The 16,606-nt window shown below is 43.4% G+C and overlaps 1 protein-coding gene across 1 annotated transcript in view; it reads right to left on the bottom strand.

The window, feature by feature from the left end:
• The window catches only part of PRIM2 (primase, DNA, polypeptide 2 (58kDa)), a 110,193-nt gene extending 93,914 nt beyond the window's left edge, over window positions 1-16,279 (bottom strand). Inside the window, exons 1-4 of the mRNA XM_015424234.1 lie at window positions 16,123-16,279; window positions 15,722-15,825; window positions 15,248-15,327; window positions 7,948-8,068 (exon numbers count right to left, since the gene is read on the bottom strand). Coding sequence (XP_015279720.1) covers window positions 7,948-8,068; window positions 15,248-15,327; window positions 15,722-15,825; window positions 16,123-16,279 — 462 coding nt within the window. The remainder of the gene's footprint in view (window positions 1-7,947; window positions 8,069-15,247; window positions 15,328-15,721; window positions 15,826-16,122) is intronic.
• Between the last annotated feature and the right edge of the window lie 327 nt (window positions 16,280-16,606).

The raw sequence follows: 16,606 nt of genomic DNA on the forward strand, positions 1-16,606 counted from the left end.
CGAGTGCCATATGACAGAGTGAGTTCCCGTCTCTAGTTCCAGCTCCTGCCAACCTAGCAGTTCGAAAGCAAGAAATTGCAAGTTAGGTACCACCTCGGTGGGAAGGTAACAGCATTCCGAGTGCCTTGGCATTTAGTCATGCTGGCCACATGACCACAGAAACGTCTTCAGACAGCGCTGGCTCTTTGGCTTGGAAATGGAGATGAGCACCGCAACCCTAGAGTCGGATTCAACTGGCTTTCGAGCAAGGGAAACCTTTACCAGCTTCACACAAAGGGATAGTGAAGTTCAAAATGAAAAGCTGTGATGGCTTCCCCCCCCCCCATTCCTTTGGGATGATAGAAATTGTATTATGCCATTGTCAAAGGCTTTGAACTGCAGCCTCTCACAGATTGTTTATTGGGTTGTCGGCTATTGGATCTTTGACCTTTTTCTTAGGAAACAAAAGTGTAACTGAAGAGAAACCTTCATACAAATCTTGTTAACCTTTGCCATTCACTTGTACCACACTATAACAACTTTGTCAGCCGTGCTGACCTTCAAACTTCATTTCAACCCAGCCCCTCCATATATTTCTTCCTTCAGAATCCATACAAAAGCAGAAAATTTAGACAAGCTCCTTCTTCTTACAACAGCTCACAAGGGCTATCAGCACTTGACTCCGACGCCCTCTCTCTTGTTCACCGTAAGTAAATGGCCAGCGTAAGTATTCTCTGCACGTAGGATGTTTTTTTAAAGACACTGCACAGGCACCAAGTAAGCTTTACTCTCGACCAGTGTTCCCTCTAAGGTGAGTTAGTGTGAGCTAGCTCACAGTTTTTTAGCCCCCGGCTCACACATTTTTGTCTTAGCTCAGGGAGGAGGGCTCCAGAGCAAACTAATTTATGTAGTAGCCAAATCGCTCGCTCACAACTTTAATGGCGGTAGCTCACAAAGTAGAATTTTTGCTCAGAAGACTCCACAGCTTAGAGGGAACATTGCAGTCTCGACCTCACTGTCTAGTATACAAATTCAAAGAAAAGTAGGCAGATCAAGTTTTTGTATGTGAAGTTACTGAACAGCTGAAAAAGTGACCAAACAGAAGCTGTTTATCCTGAATCAAGGAATCAGAAGCAGAACCAAATAAAGCCTTTCAGCAAAATTACCTGTTTTCACACAGTTCATACCAAGTGCAGCAAAGTGAAAAATGTTCACTATCTGAAACAAGTTTTTAAATACTTCCATGTACAAATTGGTAATGCTGGACGAAGCCTTAAAGATATGCATCTTACCTGCCTTAAAAAAGACCAGTCACTTCTCTAAACATTATCTGCCCATCAATGTGGAAAACTACTAAAGCCAAGAGGGCTGAGGGTCATATTGTCCTCCAGAAACGAGACTCAATTTAATGCTGAAGCTTCAACCAGTACAAGAAACCCCAATTGACAAGTGCTGTAACATACCTAATCAATCATAAATTTTGAATAAAATACAAAGGTTGTTAGTGCATGTTTTATAACCTAAACTAAGGTATAACCTAAGTTATAAGAGATGACAGCCTAAAACAAGAAATTGTTTCACAGAAGAAATGCTCTACCTCAGGGGTGTAAAACCTACGGCCTGCGGGTGGGAATCAGCCTGCCCAGGCCTTTAATAAGGCCTGGGAGTGGGGCTCTCTTCTCTCCCCCCTCCACTGCCCATCCTCACTGTCCTGAGCTTCATTTCCCTCCCAGTGTAGAGAACACAGGGTGGGGCTGCCTCTGAAAGCAGGAAGAAGAGGGTGGGGCTCCCTCTGAGCACAGAGAACAGGATAGGGCTGCATCTGAGAGCAGGAAGCAGAGGGCAGAGCTTCCTCTGAACAGAGAGCACAGAGCAGGGCTGCCTCTGAGAGCAGGAAGCAGAGGACGGGGCTGCCTCTGAGAGCAGGAAGCAGAGGGCGGAGCTGCCTCTGAGCAGAGAGCACAGGGCGGGGGCTACCTCTGAGAGCAGGAAGCAGAGGGCGGAGCTGCCAAACTTCGCAGCCACTGCTCCCAACCTCCATAGTCCCCCTCACACTGCTTGGGCAGTGGTCCTCTGCTATGATCCTTGTGCTTCTGTTTTGTTTTACAAATGGCTTTGCAAAATCCCACTATTCCCCCACCTTTCCAATTTAGGCAGGCAGATTTTAAGGGCATGGGGGTGGAGGTTTGGGACCAGCCAGGGTTAAAATATAGAGTTCTGCAAACTCAAGGGACTCCAGTTTTGCAGAAAAATATTAGTTTTAACACACACACACACACACACACACACACCCTCCTAAAGTGGAGCTCCAAAGGAATAATCGAAGAAGTGCTGAAAAGGAGACCCAAAATTATTATCTCAACCCACTCTGTAAAAAACCCTGAGGCCATGAAGAGCCACTGCCACTCTGAGGAGACCTGGGGGAGGGGGGGAATTGCAGTGCGCAGTCATTTCATGTTCTTCTCCTGGGTCCGAGGCTCAGACCATTTATATTTGTAGTTTATACGAGGTGGGGGGGAAGGTTTGGGTCTAACTACAGTTAAAATATAGAGTTCAACAAACTCAAAGAACTTCAGTTTTGCAGGGAAATATTAGTTTTAACACACACACCCTCCTAATGTGGGGCTCCAATGGAATAGGTGCTACAATATCATTAATTGTGTTTGTCTGTGTCCTTTATAAAGTTTATATCTCTGCTACCTGGCATGACATTTTATGACACACATAGTCCGGCCCAACAAACTCCAATTTATGTCAAATCCGACCCTCATAACAAATTAGTTTGACACCTCTGCTCTACCTGTTTTGGTCCAATTTGGCATTCAGTCTCCACAGGCCAAATTTATTTGGAAAATGTACATTCTGCCTCTCCAGAGACCAGCTCAAGGCAACATAAAACTAAAATCTTCATCAACAGAACACTCTTTGAGAAAACCAAGCCAGGTGCTTGATTTGGTAACATGTCTGAACACATTTTCTGATAGCAGTATACTTCTTTGTCTCTATGTGGCTTAGCTGTATTGTCACTGTTTTTGTCCGAATCCAAGGCAAGCCATTCAGCATCACAGTAATCCAAGTCTATGCCCCAACCATTGACACAGAAGAGGCTGAAGTGGACCAGTTCTATGAATACCTACAACACCACCTAAAACTAACACCAAAAAAGATGTCCTCATCATCATGGGGGACTGGAATGCTAAAGTAGGAAGTCAAAAGTAAACGGAATAACAGACAGTTTGGCCATGGAGAACAAAATGAAGCAGGGCAAAGGCTAACAGACTTTTGTCAAGAGAACACACTGGTCATAGCGAACATGCTCTTCCAACAACCTAAGAGGCGACTCTACACATGGACATCACCAGATGGGCAACACCAAAATCAGATTGACTATATCATTTGCATTCAAAGATGGAGAAGCTCCATACCAGGGGTGTCAAATATGTGGCCTGGGGGTCGGATCAGGCCCCTGGAGGGCTTCCATCAGGCCTGCAGTGGAACCGGCCATCTCTTGCATCCAGTTCTGCTGCTGCTGCATCATAGCTTGCTTCTCCAGACTCTCTTAATCACTCAGCCATTTCATATTTTAATCTGGGTTCTAGATTCAGAACTTTGAGCATGGGATTGCTGTGGTGAATGTCAATAAATCAAAAGTAGGTTTGCAGCTTACAGAGCTAATGTTTTAAGCATGTTTTTATTTTAAGTATTTGTTTCCTTTATAAAGTTTATATCTCTGTTACCTGGCATTACATTTTATGACATACATGGCCCAGCCCAACAAGGTCTCATTTATGTCACATCCGGCCTTCATAACAAATGAGTTTGACACCCCTGCTCTATACAGTCAGTAAAACAAGAGCTGGAGCTGACTGTGGCTCAGATCATGAGCTACTCATTGCAAAATTCAGACTTAAACTGAAGAAAGTTGGGGAAACCACTAGGCCATTCAGGTTTGACCTAGATCACATCCCTGATGAATATACAGTGGGGGTGAAGAATAGGTTTAAGGGACTAGATTTGATAGAGTGCCTGAAGAACTATGGATGGAGGTTCGTGACATTGTACAGGAGGCAGCAATCACCACCATTCCAAAGAAAAAGAAATGCAAGAAAGCAAAGTGGCTGTCTGGTGAGGCTTTACAAATAGCAGAGGAAAAAAGGAAAGCAAAAGGCAAAGGGGAAAAGGAAAGATTTACCCAACTGAATGCAGATTTCCAGAGAACAGCAAGGAGAGATAAGGAGGCCTTCCTGAATGAACAGTGCAAAGTAATAGAGGAAAACAATAGAATGTGAAGGGTTAGAGACCTCTTCAAGAAACTTGGAGAAATCAAGGGGACGTTCCATGCAAAGCTGGCCATGATAAAGGACAAAAATGGTAGGGACCTAACAGAAGCAGAAGACATTAGGAAATCTCAATGTCCTTGACAACCTGAGCCAGACATCCTGGAATGTGAAGTCAAATGGGCCTTAGAAAGCATTACTAACAACAAAGCTAGTGGAGGTGATGGTATTCCAGCTGAGCTATTCAAAGTCTTAAAAGATGATGCTGTTAAAGTGCTGCACACAATTTGCCAGCAAATTTGGAAAACGCAACAGTGGCCACAGGATTGGAAAAGGTCAGTATACATTCCAATCCCAAAGAAGGACAATGCCAAGGAATGTTCAAACTATCGCACAATTGCACTCATATCACACGCTAGCAAGGTCATGCTCAAGATCCTACAAGCTAGGCTTCAACAGTATGTGGATAGAGAACTGCCAGAAGTACAAGCTGGGTTTCAAAGAGGTAGAGGAACTAGAGATCAAATTACCAACATTCGCTGGATTATGGAGAAAGCAAGAGAGTACCAGAAAAACATCTACTTCTGCTTCATTGACTATGCTAAAGTCTTTGATTGTGTGGATCACAACAAACTATGGCAAGTCCTTAAAGAGATGGGAATACCAGACCACCTCACATGTGGTGTGAGGGTCAAAAAGCGACAGTTAGAACAGGATATGGAACAACTGATTGGTTTCGCATCAGAAAAGGAGTACAACAAGGATGTATATTGTCACCTTGCTTATTTAATTTATATGCAGAGTACATCATGCGAAATGCTGGCCTGGATGAATCACAAGCTGGAATTAAGATTGCTGGGAAATACATCAACAAGCTCAGATATGCAGATGATACCACTCTAATGGCAGAAAGTGAAGAGGACCTTAAACGCCTCTTGCTGATTGTGAAAGAGAGTGCAAAAGTTGGCTTGAAAGTCAACATCAAGAAAACTAAGATCATGGCATCCGGCCCCATCACTCCTTGGAAAATAGAAGGGGAAGTCGTGGAAGCAGTGACAGACTTCACATTCCTGGGATCCAAGATCACTGCAGACAGTAACTGCAGCCATGAAATTAAGAGACACCTGCTCCTTGGGAGGAAAGCTATGGCAAACCTAGACAGCATAATAAAAAGTAGAGACATCACCCTGCCAACAAAAGTCTGTATGGTCAAATCAATGGTATTATCAGTAGTAATGTATGGCTGCGAGAGTTGGACTATAAGGAAGGCCGTGCACCAAAGAATAAATTCTTTTGAATTATGGTGCTGGAGAAGACTCTTGAGAGTCCCCTGGACTGCAAGGAGATCAAATCAATCAATCCTAAAAGAAATCAACCCTGACTGTTCTCTAGAAGGCCAGATACTGAAGCTGAAGCTCAAATACTTTGGCCACCAAATGAGAAGGGAGCACTCACTGGAGAAGACCCTGATGCTGGGAATGACTGAAGGTAAAAGAAGGGGACAGCAAAGGATGAGATAGTTAGACAGTGTTATCGATGCAACGAACATGAAATTAAGCAAACTCGGAAGCACAATGTAAGATGGGAGGCCTGGCGTGATGTGGTCCATGGGGTCGTGAAGAGTCGGACTCGACTGTGCGACTGAACAACAACAACAACAAGATCCATCAAGCAGTATTGCTGGAGTCCAAAACTAGTATCTGTTTGTGTATTCCCCCCCCCCGAGTAGGGGATTTTTTAATTGCATTTTCTATAAACTACAAAGAAACAAGAAGAGGTAACTACAAACTACAGGAGAAAGTAAAGAAAAACCACTAAAAACCCAAGAGATGGTGGTCATTCACAATGCTTACAACATTAGCTTCTAGTTAAATAAGCTTATACTTTGCTAAGTTAAGTGAGTACACAATTCTTATTGCTTGTACTAGAATCTCCAACAAATCTGACCATATAAAGAGCTCTTTAGAGAAATGATTTAAATTCATTTAAAACAGAATCTAGAGAACAATCACAACTCATTTTTTATCCTTTTTGTTTTTCAATCGATAGCTTAGTTTAGGGGAAGCCGCCCCAAGTTCAGAAACTGAGTCCTCATCAGAAGGTGTCAGTACTCCTTCTTCCCTTCCCTTGCTGCTGCCATCTTCATCTTTATCCTCTTCACCTGCTGGATCGGCATGTTGATGTAGAAATTTGCGTGCCTTTACAACAGAGTCAATTTTTTTCTTTCTTGTCTTTAAATTTGAAGAGCATGCCTTCAGGAACAGTCCATTTGTAGGGAACATTATTTTTCTGTAAGAACAGCACCAAGTCTCTGTATTTCTTTCACTTCTTCCTTACTTCAAATGGAATATCCTTCAAGACTTATTTCTTTGTCTTTGATTTTCAGGGTGGCTCCATTTGTTGCTTTCAATACTTGATCTCTTACTTGTCTCCTGGAGAATCTCACCACAATCTCACTGGGCAGATTATTCTTCCTTATGTAGTCAGAGTACAATCTATAGATCGTATCTATTTCGTTTTGTAGAAAATCCGCTTTTAAATCTGCAACCGGACCCAATACATTGCACATAATCTGCTTCAAGTCTTCTCCTTTTGCTTCAGGCACCCCCTGAAATCTTAAGACATAGCTTGCCTTTTCCATCTGCAGCTGCAAAAGTTGAGCCTCGTCGGTTGCTCTCTTTTTTCCCATCCCCTGTATTTGTTTTTTAAGCTTCTGGGTGTTGGCCTCCACTTCTTTAAGCCCTTGCTCAATTTTCTCTGTCTTTTTAGTAGTTTCATTTAACTGGGTTTGTTATGCATCGAACTTCTTATGGAGCGATGTCATTTGTTCCAGCAGAGGGCGCAAAGCCTAAATCAGCATATTTTGAAACATATCTAGGAACAGAACTTGCTGGGCTGGCATTTCTGGCAGGGAACTTCAGTTTCGGTTGCTTATCCTTCTCCTCCCTCCTCGGAGGCACGATGTTTGAGAAATGTTTACTTTTTTAAAAAAGTAATTACAGTCTCAAGATCCTTTTCAAACGCTTGGTAAGTTCTCAAAAGTTCCTTATTATAGTCAATTCGGTTTTGCAATCCGCTCCGCCTTATAACTTCATTTATCAGTTCAGGTTTTTTTTTCTTTTCAAGGGGGAGTTCCCCCCCTCGATTTGTTAAGGGGAGGCTTTCAGCTTGCTTTCTGGTGTCTTCACTTATTTAATCACTCACTTTTCACTCGCTTTTTGCGTTTAACTCGCACAGCCACCAAGCGCTTGTCCTGGTGTGTGTCCCCACGTCCATTTCTGGAAATCAGTGGCAGGACCGTCGGGGCAGGGATTGGGCCCCCCTTCGCCGGCCGTTTGCTGGAGGAAGGGCCCTCCAAGAGCCCCATGGCTAGGAGCCCAACGCCAGGGCTCTGAGGGGGATGCGTACCATCGCACCACCTCCCATCTGCCAATTCAAAGTACGCATCTCCCGGAGCTCCAGGAGAATACAGCTACCATTGAGGGAGCCAAAACCAGAAGTTCTGTTCATGTGTACTGTAGCTTAACCACTTATTAGGAAGCAGAAATTATGTTGGGGGGGAGACAATTGCAAGCTTCATTCAACCATTAAGCCACATCCTGAACATTTCTATGTTGCCATATACTTTCACTAAAGGACCTAGATTTTTTTTTAAATACTGCATAAAAACATTTAGATGCAAGGTACTTACTGCATCATATGCCAAATTAACATATTCAAGGAATTTTTCAACCAACTGGTCATTTAATTGATTGAATCTGTAGCGAAAGAGGTCCATTTCTTGTTGGATAAACCACCGTCTGAGGTCCTCCCTAGAGTAGAACATTTAGCACATATTGAAACACATTTAACTCAGCAATTATGATTTAAAATGCACAGAGTTGGATCCAGAAAGTGTCTTCTATACACGGAATGAGTAACCTGAGTGAACAGACGAGCTCCCCCAGATCTAACCTACAGCATAGTTATCTAGATATCATTCCTTTGAAAGAGTAAACATAAATTAACAGTTTATGGTCACATTTCTATTCTCAGAACAATGTTTGTTACACAGTTTGGTGCTGCTTTAAAACAAATTATTTCCAGCACTCCATTTTCAAGTAATTTGCCTCTCTGATGCTTCATGTGGCTGCTACTGAGATTATCTAAGATATGAGTCCCCAGCTTTTTTGAACCTGCAGGCACCCTTGGAATTTTGAGATGGGGTGGTGAGAACCGCCCCAAATTAGCTGCTTCAGAGGTACAGCCAAGCACAATACTGCATGTTATAATCAGGGTCCCTGAACTCATGGCAACGATTTATTTTCCCAAGAGGGGAGAGTCAGAAAAACAGGAACTTGGGCTCAGTGGGAAAACCAGACCATTTGCGCCTACCTGCCAAAGGGATCTGATGGACATGCATCATAAAACTTGACCAGGGAGAGGGACGAGAGATATGTACCAGAGGACCTCACTGGCAGAGAGCTGAGCATCTAAAATGAGTGGCAGAATACCTAACTCTGGATTGGAGAGAGGAGGTTTTTACCTAAGCAGGCACAAGTTTTAAATGGTATAATCTTCCTTTGTTCTGTGTTCAAACGCTTTGCTATGATCAGGGGGCTTTCCTCCTCTGTCAGGGGGACAGCAAGGAGGTTGGGGTATGTTTGCTCCATCTAAGGTAACTTTCTTGTAACGCAACTTAGTGAAATTTGTGCTGCCCTTGTATTTCATTAGATATGTATTCTCCTGCTATGATAGCTATTTTCCACATATGTGCTCTAGTTTAATCTTTAGTAATAAAGCTTCTTTCCTGTTTAAGGATGCAAACTGTGTTTGAAATCCCACCCACATGTTGAAGACCGCTCTTACACACTAAGGATGCGGACAGATGGGCAGAGCTGAAGTAACTGCAAGCTCTGTTCTTTGTACTCAGAAGCAGCCTTACCAGAGTACCCTAAGGCACTGGTTACTTGAGAGGCTGTGTTTTATATCTTGGGATGGTGGCAGGAAGAAGGAACATGCTTTTGAACACAGGCAAACGTGCAACATGCATGTGAGATCCAGGGTGAGATTGTGACACCACCCTCCTCGTTTTGCAAAAGTACTGCAGAAGAGAATAAAAAGAAACAAAGGAAAGACTGGCAGGGTGAGAGATAAGGGGGGATAAAAAGAAGGTAACCTGGAATGGAACCATAATCCTGGATGCTTATTACTGCCCCCGATCTTCCAGTGGCAGACACTACTTCCATGGAAAGCCCTAAGAATACAAAATACAAGCTATGGAATGGGACTGGCATCCCGTTCCACAGCTTGTATGTTGTATTCTTATGGCTTTTGCTGGGAAGTCTCTTATTGTTTATCCATGGAAAGCCCTTCTGCTGCAACAGAAGCAGCCGATAACAAACCATGTCTTGCAAAGGCCCTGTCCACCATCTGAAGAGCTCAGCGGGCTCTAGAGGAAATACTGATGGGCACTGGGGAATCCTGATCAAAGAGATTCAGAACACAGGCCTAGTGAATTCCATTTAAGACTTGTTAGAACAAAAAATAAGCACACTGAAAAGCCTCAAATGAATTAAAGAACAAACAAGCAATACACAGACATACAACAGACTGAAGAAACCAAAGACTGGTACAATTAGGAGAACAGGGAGGAGCTTAGCAAGAGCTCTGCAAGCACTGAAGTTCAGAAGAGAAAGCTAAGAATCTCTGTCAATACAGAGATACTAGGAGCTCTTCTTTCACTCTTTAGTTCAGTCCTCCTAATGCTAAGTTAATGATGGATTATGTCACCAAAATAAGTTTTGCTGTACTGAGATGCCAATGCAAAGTTCAACATATGATATGCACTGGAACTGCAGTTTTTTTAATCTTCTCCTGCTCAGACACAGATGGTTTCAATATTAAACCACCTGATAATTTACTCCTAAATCATGTTTGAGATCTGATCCTAATATCCTTTCCATTAACTCTCTCCGCCTGTAGTTCCTTAGGTTCCAACCCACAGAGTTCACTGATTCTACTTACTGAAAGAACCCCTACAGAATGTATCAAATGCAGTAAATTCTTTTACATCTTTTCCTCAAGTGTCATATAATACACAGGAACATGAATAGAACTGTAGCTTTAGTTTTAAGGTAAGTACATAAACATACAGTAAATATGAGAAAAACAGCTTAATCATTCATACATGGACAAGCAGTCTGTCTTCTCATAGAGAACAGACGATGTCTGACTGCAATAAAAAATAATCCTAAATGAAAAACGTTTGTGAAAAAGAGCAGAGGCTGACAATGCAAGGTTTTGCCTCTTGGTGGCACTATTGAACCACTAAACAGAGGAACATTAAAAAAAAAATTAACACTGGCACCTTAGTTCAAGAATTACTCCTGATGTCTCCAACTTGAAGGCTGCCTAAAAACAGACAGCAGGACATTTAGAGCTATTTATTTAAAAAAATTATACTCTAGGAATAAATACTCAAAGATAGCACAGCTAGGATACAAACTCACCTGTTCAGAAAGCAAAGGTGTCAGAATTATTTTTTTAAAGCCACTCTGGTAGTTTTAAAGGCCAGCCTTCCTTATGAAGTCTGTGTGCATCTCTACACAGGAGTGATTTATTATTTAAACGTTTTAAAGCATTTGTATGCTGCCTTTCCACCCAACTCTGACTCCCTGAAGGCAGCAAATAATCAAAACAATGTTTAAAATGCAAATAAAAACATATATTTGAAAAAAGGAGCGCTAATAAGGCCCTACCCGACGGCATCCTGAAGGGATGTATAAGGAGGGAGGGCCCACTTTGCAGGCTTGGAAGGAGGGAGACTGGCTGTGGCGCTTCCCACCCATACGGGTATTTGGTGATGGGTGGAGCTTAGTCTTTATATTGGTAGTGCTCCCTCCCATCTGGGCAGTTCTTTGAAATCGGCCCTCCCGCCCGCCCTCCCTAGACAATGTGGGCTCTTGCTGGTCGCCATTTGGGGCCAGGTAGGGATTTTTCACCCCCTCTTTCAGATTGGCCATGAAAAGGGGGTGTTTTTGCCTACCTCACACTGTCTTTGTGGTTGGGGAATTGGCTTCAGGTGGAGCTGTTAATTAAGTTTGGCAGAAATCTGACCTGTTTTCTGTTATGGGGGGAACACCAAGCGACAGACCCCCCCCCTTGATTGGGGGGTTGGCGCACCTGGCACAAACCATTCCTTGGTATGGACCTCGGGTGGGGACTGCGGGTGGCCTGTTATGCACCCCGGGCTAAGTTTCCCTTCATGCTCTGCAGCTTAAAGTGGTAGGCTCATGACAGGGTGGTAGCAGGTCTGCTGCCTGGCAAAGGCTGTGTTGTGGTTGGCTTGCGCCAGGGGCTATGGTGGTTCAAACCCTCTTTTAAGGTCTGGATAGGATCAGGAGATCCTTGGCCAGATGGTGTTGCAGCCCTTGCCAGTTATAGTTATCCGGTTAATTAACAGTTTAATAAAGCTGCCCTTAGTTTATACCATATACTTGTGTCAGTCTCTTTCTTCCAACTAAGCATGCAATTAGCATTAGCGAAGGAATGCCAAACATACAAACAAAAAATCTTCACTTGATGACAGAAGACAAAAGATAAAGGGAGACAGATAAATCTCCCTAAGAAAGAAGTTCCAGAGTTTGGGTACCACAACCAAGAAGGCCCTTTCTCAGGTTGCTACTCATCTAGCCTCAAATGGTGGGGGCACCTGAAGCAGGACCTTGAAAAATGACTGGAATGAACAGGTTGGTTCATATGGGAGTAGGTGGTGCTGGAGATATGGTGGCCCCAAGCCAATATTACCAACTTGGATTGAGCCTGGAAGCAAATTGGGAGCCAGTGTAGGTAGAACAAGACTGGAGTGAGATGGTCTCGATGACTCACTCAACAATACATATAACACAGGATAAATGAATAAATGGTGGCAGCGAGCAATTCGAACAGTGTTTGAGCCCCTAATAGCTCTGTGTGAGTGAGGGCTTATTATTAAAGGGGGCTGGGCTTTGGATGTCTCCAGGAGTGAGAGAGAGGACCTGAGGTGTGAAATGGTCATGGATCTCTGTATATTTTTAAAGACAACAAGGGTAGCTTGTGACATCCTGACACAGTGATAACCCTGGGCCTGAGAGAAGGGGGCTGAGGGTGGTAGACCCTCTGTGTGAGTGGAAAGAGGCAATTCATATGGTCTGCCCTCTAACATCAATGGATCCTGCTGGTTTCCAGAAGGCTCTGGGTACCTCTGTGGAGACCCTTGTAACTGAATGGAATGATGGTCTAACTAGGGCCATAAACAGAGTACTTCCTTGGCGACCTCTTCCACATTCCATGAGGCCTCCAGCACCTTAGTTTACCAGGGAGCCAGGCAACATGAAGTGGACTGGAAAACAACTAGAGTGACACTGGCAGAAGACTCAGTGTGAATCAGACAGGGCCTGCCTCTGAGGTGGCAGTAATGGCAGCAAAGAAGACTTTCTTCTCTGCCACCATTGTGTCAGCAGACTCTCATCCAGCTCAACTGTTCGAAGTGGGCTGTGATGTTTTTGCAACGTTGTCTGCTGACAAAAATGTCTTATCTGTTCCAACGTGGAGGCCAACATGAGGTGTCAGAAGCACCTACTTGCCCTTTTGGTATGGATAGTTTCAAATTGAACCTGCCTATGGATGCAGACAGGGCCCTTGGGAATACGAGGGCCACTACTTGTGCTCTGGACCCATGCTTATCGTGGCTTTTAAAATCTTGCCAGTAAAAGGTATTAGGAATGTTAGTGAAAATTACTACCTGCATAGCCAAGGCCAGCCTGATCTCATCAGATCTCAGAAGCAGAGTCACCCCTGGCTAGTATTTGTATGGAAGACCACCAAGGAAGTCCAGGGTCGTGACAATGGCGAGCAATGACAAACCACCTCTGACTGTCTCTTGCCTCGAAAACCCTATGGGTCGCCGTAAGTCAGCTATGACTTGATGGTGAAAATAACAACAAAGTGAAAATCATCAACTCCTCCTGACTGAGGGGGCTCTCTCTAGGCCTTTGAAGGAGGCAGTTATTAGACCTTAGCTCAAAACACCTTCACTGGCTAGGGACGACGTGGCTAGTTACAGGCCAGTCTCCAAATTACCTTTTTTAGGACTGTGTGGTGGCATAGCAGCTCCAGGGTTTCCTGAATGACATGTCTGGGGCAGGTGATGCACTGTATTCTTGGTGTTTGGGGGGGGGGGCAACAGTGGGAGGGCTTCTAGTGTCCTGGCCCCACTGATGGATCTCCTGGTGGCACCTGGTATTTTTGGCCACTGTGTGACAGAGTGTTGGACTAGATGGGCCATTGGCCTGATCCAACATTGGCTTCTCTTATGTTCTTATGTCTGCCTTTCACCCATTTCAATCTGGTTTTAGGCCTGGGTTTGGTACTGAGACAGCTTTAGTTGCACTGGTGGATTATCGTCATTTGAAGTCAGACCTGCTGGACCTCTCAGTGGCCTTTGATACAAATGACCACTCCATTTTTATCCATCAGCTTGAATAGGGAGTTGGTAGTAAGGGCGTAGCCCTTTGGTGGTTTCACTCTTTTCTGTCTTGCTGGACACAAAGAGTCACTCCCAGAGGTGCGCGTGTGTGTGTGTGTGTGTATATATAGTGGTGCTTTGAGGTGTGGTCAGGTGGCTAAGACAGAACGAACTGAATCCATATAAGGTAATACTGCTTGGGATGGCTGATATTCCAGAGGGACTGATCCAGAATGTGGCAACCAGACCACTGTCAGGGCTAGCCACTGGGAAAATATGTTGCCTATTTTGAAACAGCTTCTTTAGCTGTTCCTGAGTTTAATGCAGGCTTCTCATTATGACCTTAAAAGCCCCTCCTGCCCTAAGACCGACATATTTGAAGGATTATCTCCATCCATATGTCTCTGTGTGCCAACTGCAGCAATAATGTTAGCTCTCCCACCACTTAGGGTGACCCACCTGGCATTGATCAGGGCCTGGGCCTTTTCAGTCGTGGCTCCCACTCTGTGGAATGGGCTCCCTGAAGATATCCAGGAGGTGCTATAAGGCCTGTCTGCTTGCCAGGGCTTTTGAAGGAGTTTGAATAGCAGGTTTCTTTTCAGAATGAGAGGAGGGAGGGATTTGGGGCTTATTATTTTATCTTTAGGAGCTGCGGTGGCTCAAGTGGTTAAGACGCTGAACTGCAGGCTGTGGAAGGTCAGTAGTTCAGCAGTTCGAGACCCGGGTGCCGCATGATGGAGTGAGCTCCCATCTCTAGTTCCAGCTCCTGCCAACCTAGCAGTTCGAAAGCAAGAAATTGCAAGTAGATAAATAGGTACCACTTCGGTGGGAAGGTAACAGCGTTCCATGCGCCTTTGTGTTTAGTCATGCCGGCCACATGACCACGGAAACGTCTTCGGACAGCGCTGGCTCTTCGGCTTTGAAACAGAGATGAGTACCGCAACCCTAGAGTCGGATTCGACTGGCTTTCGAGCAAGGGAACCTTTACCTTTGTTTTATCTTTGGTTTTAGCTGGGGATGTTTTAATTACTATTGTAAGCAGCCTTGAACCAAGAGGAAAGGTGGGATATAAATGTTTTAATAAATAAATAAATAACATTTTACAGCTTGGATTCGTATCTCCAGAAATGAAAACACAGTTTAAACAGTTCACCAAAAAAAAAAAAGCATTTAGAATCCAAATTGTGATTTGAGCTTCCTAACATACAATAAGCAAAACCATGGTTTAGAGCTATTTGTCAGCTTTTATCTTCTGTTCTCACAGCCCTCAGGTTCATGAGTGTCTGCAATAACTTTGGCTTGCTATAATTCAAGCTTCCTTAACCATGGTTTGACAGGATGTCTGAAGTGAACCACTGAACGTTTTACTCCAGAATTAATGGCATGCAAGATTGTCTTAAAAGGCTGCAGCATGTTGCCCAATAAATGGTTCCAAATATTAAAACCCATATATCACTGTTGCGTATGTACACGACATTACATGGTAAATAAGAAGGATACATACGATTGGCAGTAGGCAAGACGCAGTATGAAATGAGAAATATGATCTTTTCTTCTGGCTTCATAATCATCTTCAACCAATGCCTAATTACAAAAATACATGCATTTACTGATGTACCAATACATGGGGGAGAGAAGGGGGAGGGGCCATAGAAGTTTTGGAAGCCACTGTGCCACAGCACGGTCTAACAGCATCATCAAAAATATATGCCAAGGCCTCTGAGCACATCTGTTACAGCCTAACATCAGAAGCACCCAACAGCTATCAACAAGGACCCCTTTCTTGATCTACAAGCCACCCTAAATTTCAGGTAATTTTGTGTGAGGGTTACTCATCCTCAAAAACTCAGCTTTCTATCTACAAGATTCTGTAAGTGTCACAGGCTTCAACAGAACATTCTCACCCAGCTGATATTTCAGCTACATGTGAAACACAAAATCTGTATTCAGAGCCTTAAAATATTTCAGTTGACCTTACCCTGTATGGAAATTTAAGTCTTCGAAGTTCTGCTTCCAGTTTTTGCTTGTACTCTGATGAATTTTTCACATAACTCACACCCAGATTTTCAACTGATTTGAGCACTGCAAAACAACAAGAACAACAAATCAGCATTGGTGCTGAAGTGGGTTAGTGGATTATCAAACATGTATATGAAATTATGCTGAGTGAATGGAAGCTAGTCTCTAGAAAGCATGCTACAATGATCATTTTATGGAAAAACAAGAGTCAATATATTGAAAATTCTCTTCAGTATGGCTACTGCAGTGAAAACAACTGAAGATCAATAAAATTTCATAAAACAGGGTTACACCAAAATATAGACTATTCAGTGTCAGAGCACAAAGTTGTGTTCATTCCTACTCTACCATGTTACTCACATTTAAGTCTATCAACAGCAAAATTTTCAAATTCCACGAGAGAGATATTTTCAGTAGGAGGTTGAAGGTAGAATTGAAGGCTATGAGGATACAGATCTCCTCGTACATCGCCCGCCAGCCTTGACAACTTCCGTCTCCCTCTTCCAGTAAACTGCATTTTCTCCAAGTAAGCCTATAAGAGATACATTAGAGGGTCACAGCACAAGATTCGCACATAGTCAACCATTAGTCAAATTAATATTTATGAATCAGATTCTACATTCAAATCCACTGGTACATACAAAACAAATCGCAGGTCTCTTTCCAAGTGCTACGATCTCCTAATAATGTTTTACTTTCAAAGAAAATAACCATTAACTTTTTTTACAAACAAATGCATGCATGCAGTTAGCTGCAATACTTGTGCCCAGTTTTTTGCTGATAAAATATCAAGAATGTACCTTGACCTGGACGTTTGTTATAATATAGGCACAACAGAAAACAT

This window comes from Gekko japonicus, unplaced genomic scaffold (assembly GCF_001447785.1).
Source record: "Gekko japonicus isolate JY-2015 unplaced genomic scaffold, Gekko_japonicus_V1.1 scaffold1896, whole genome shotgun sequence".
NCBI lineage: Eukaryota > Metazoa > Chordata > Lepidosauria > Squamata > Gekkonidae > Gekko > Gekko japonicus.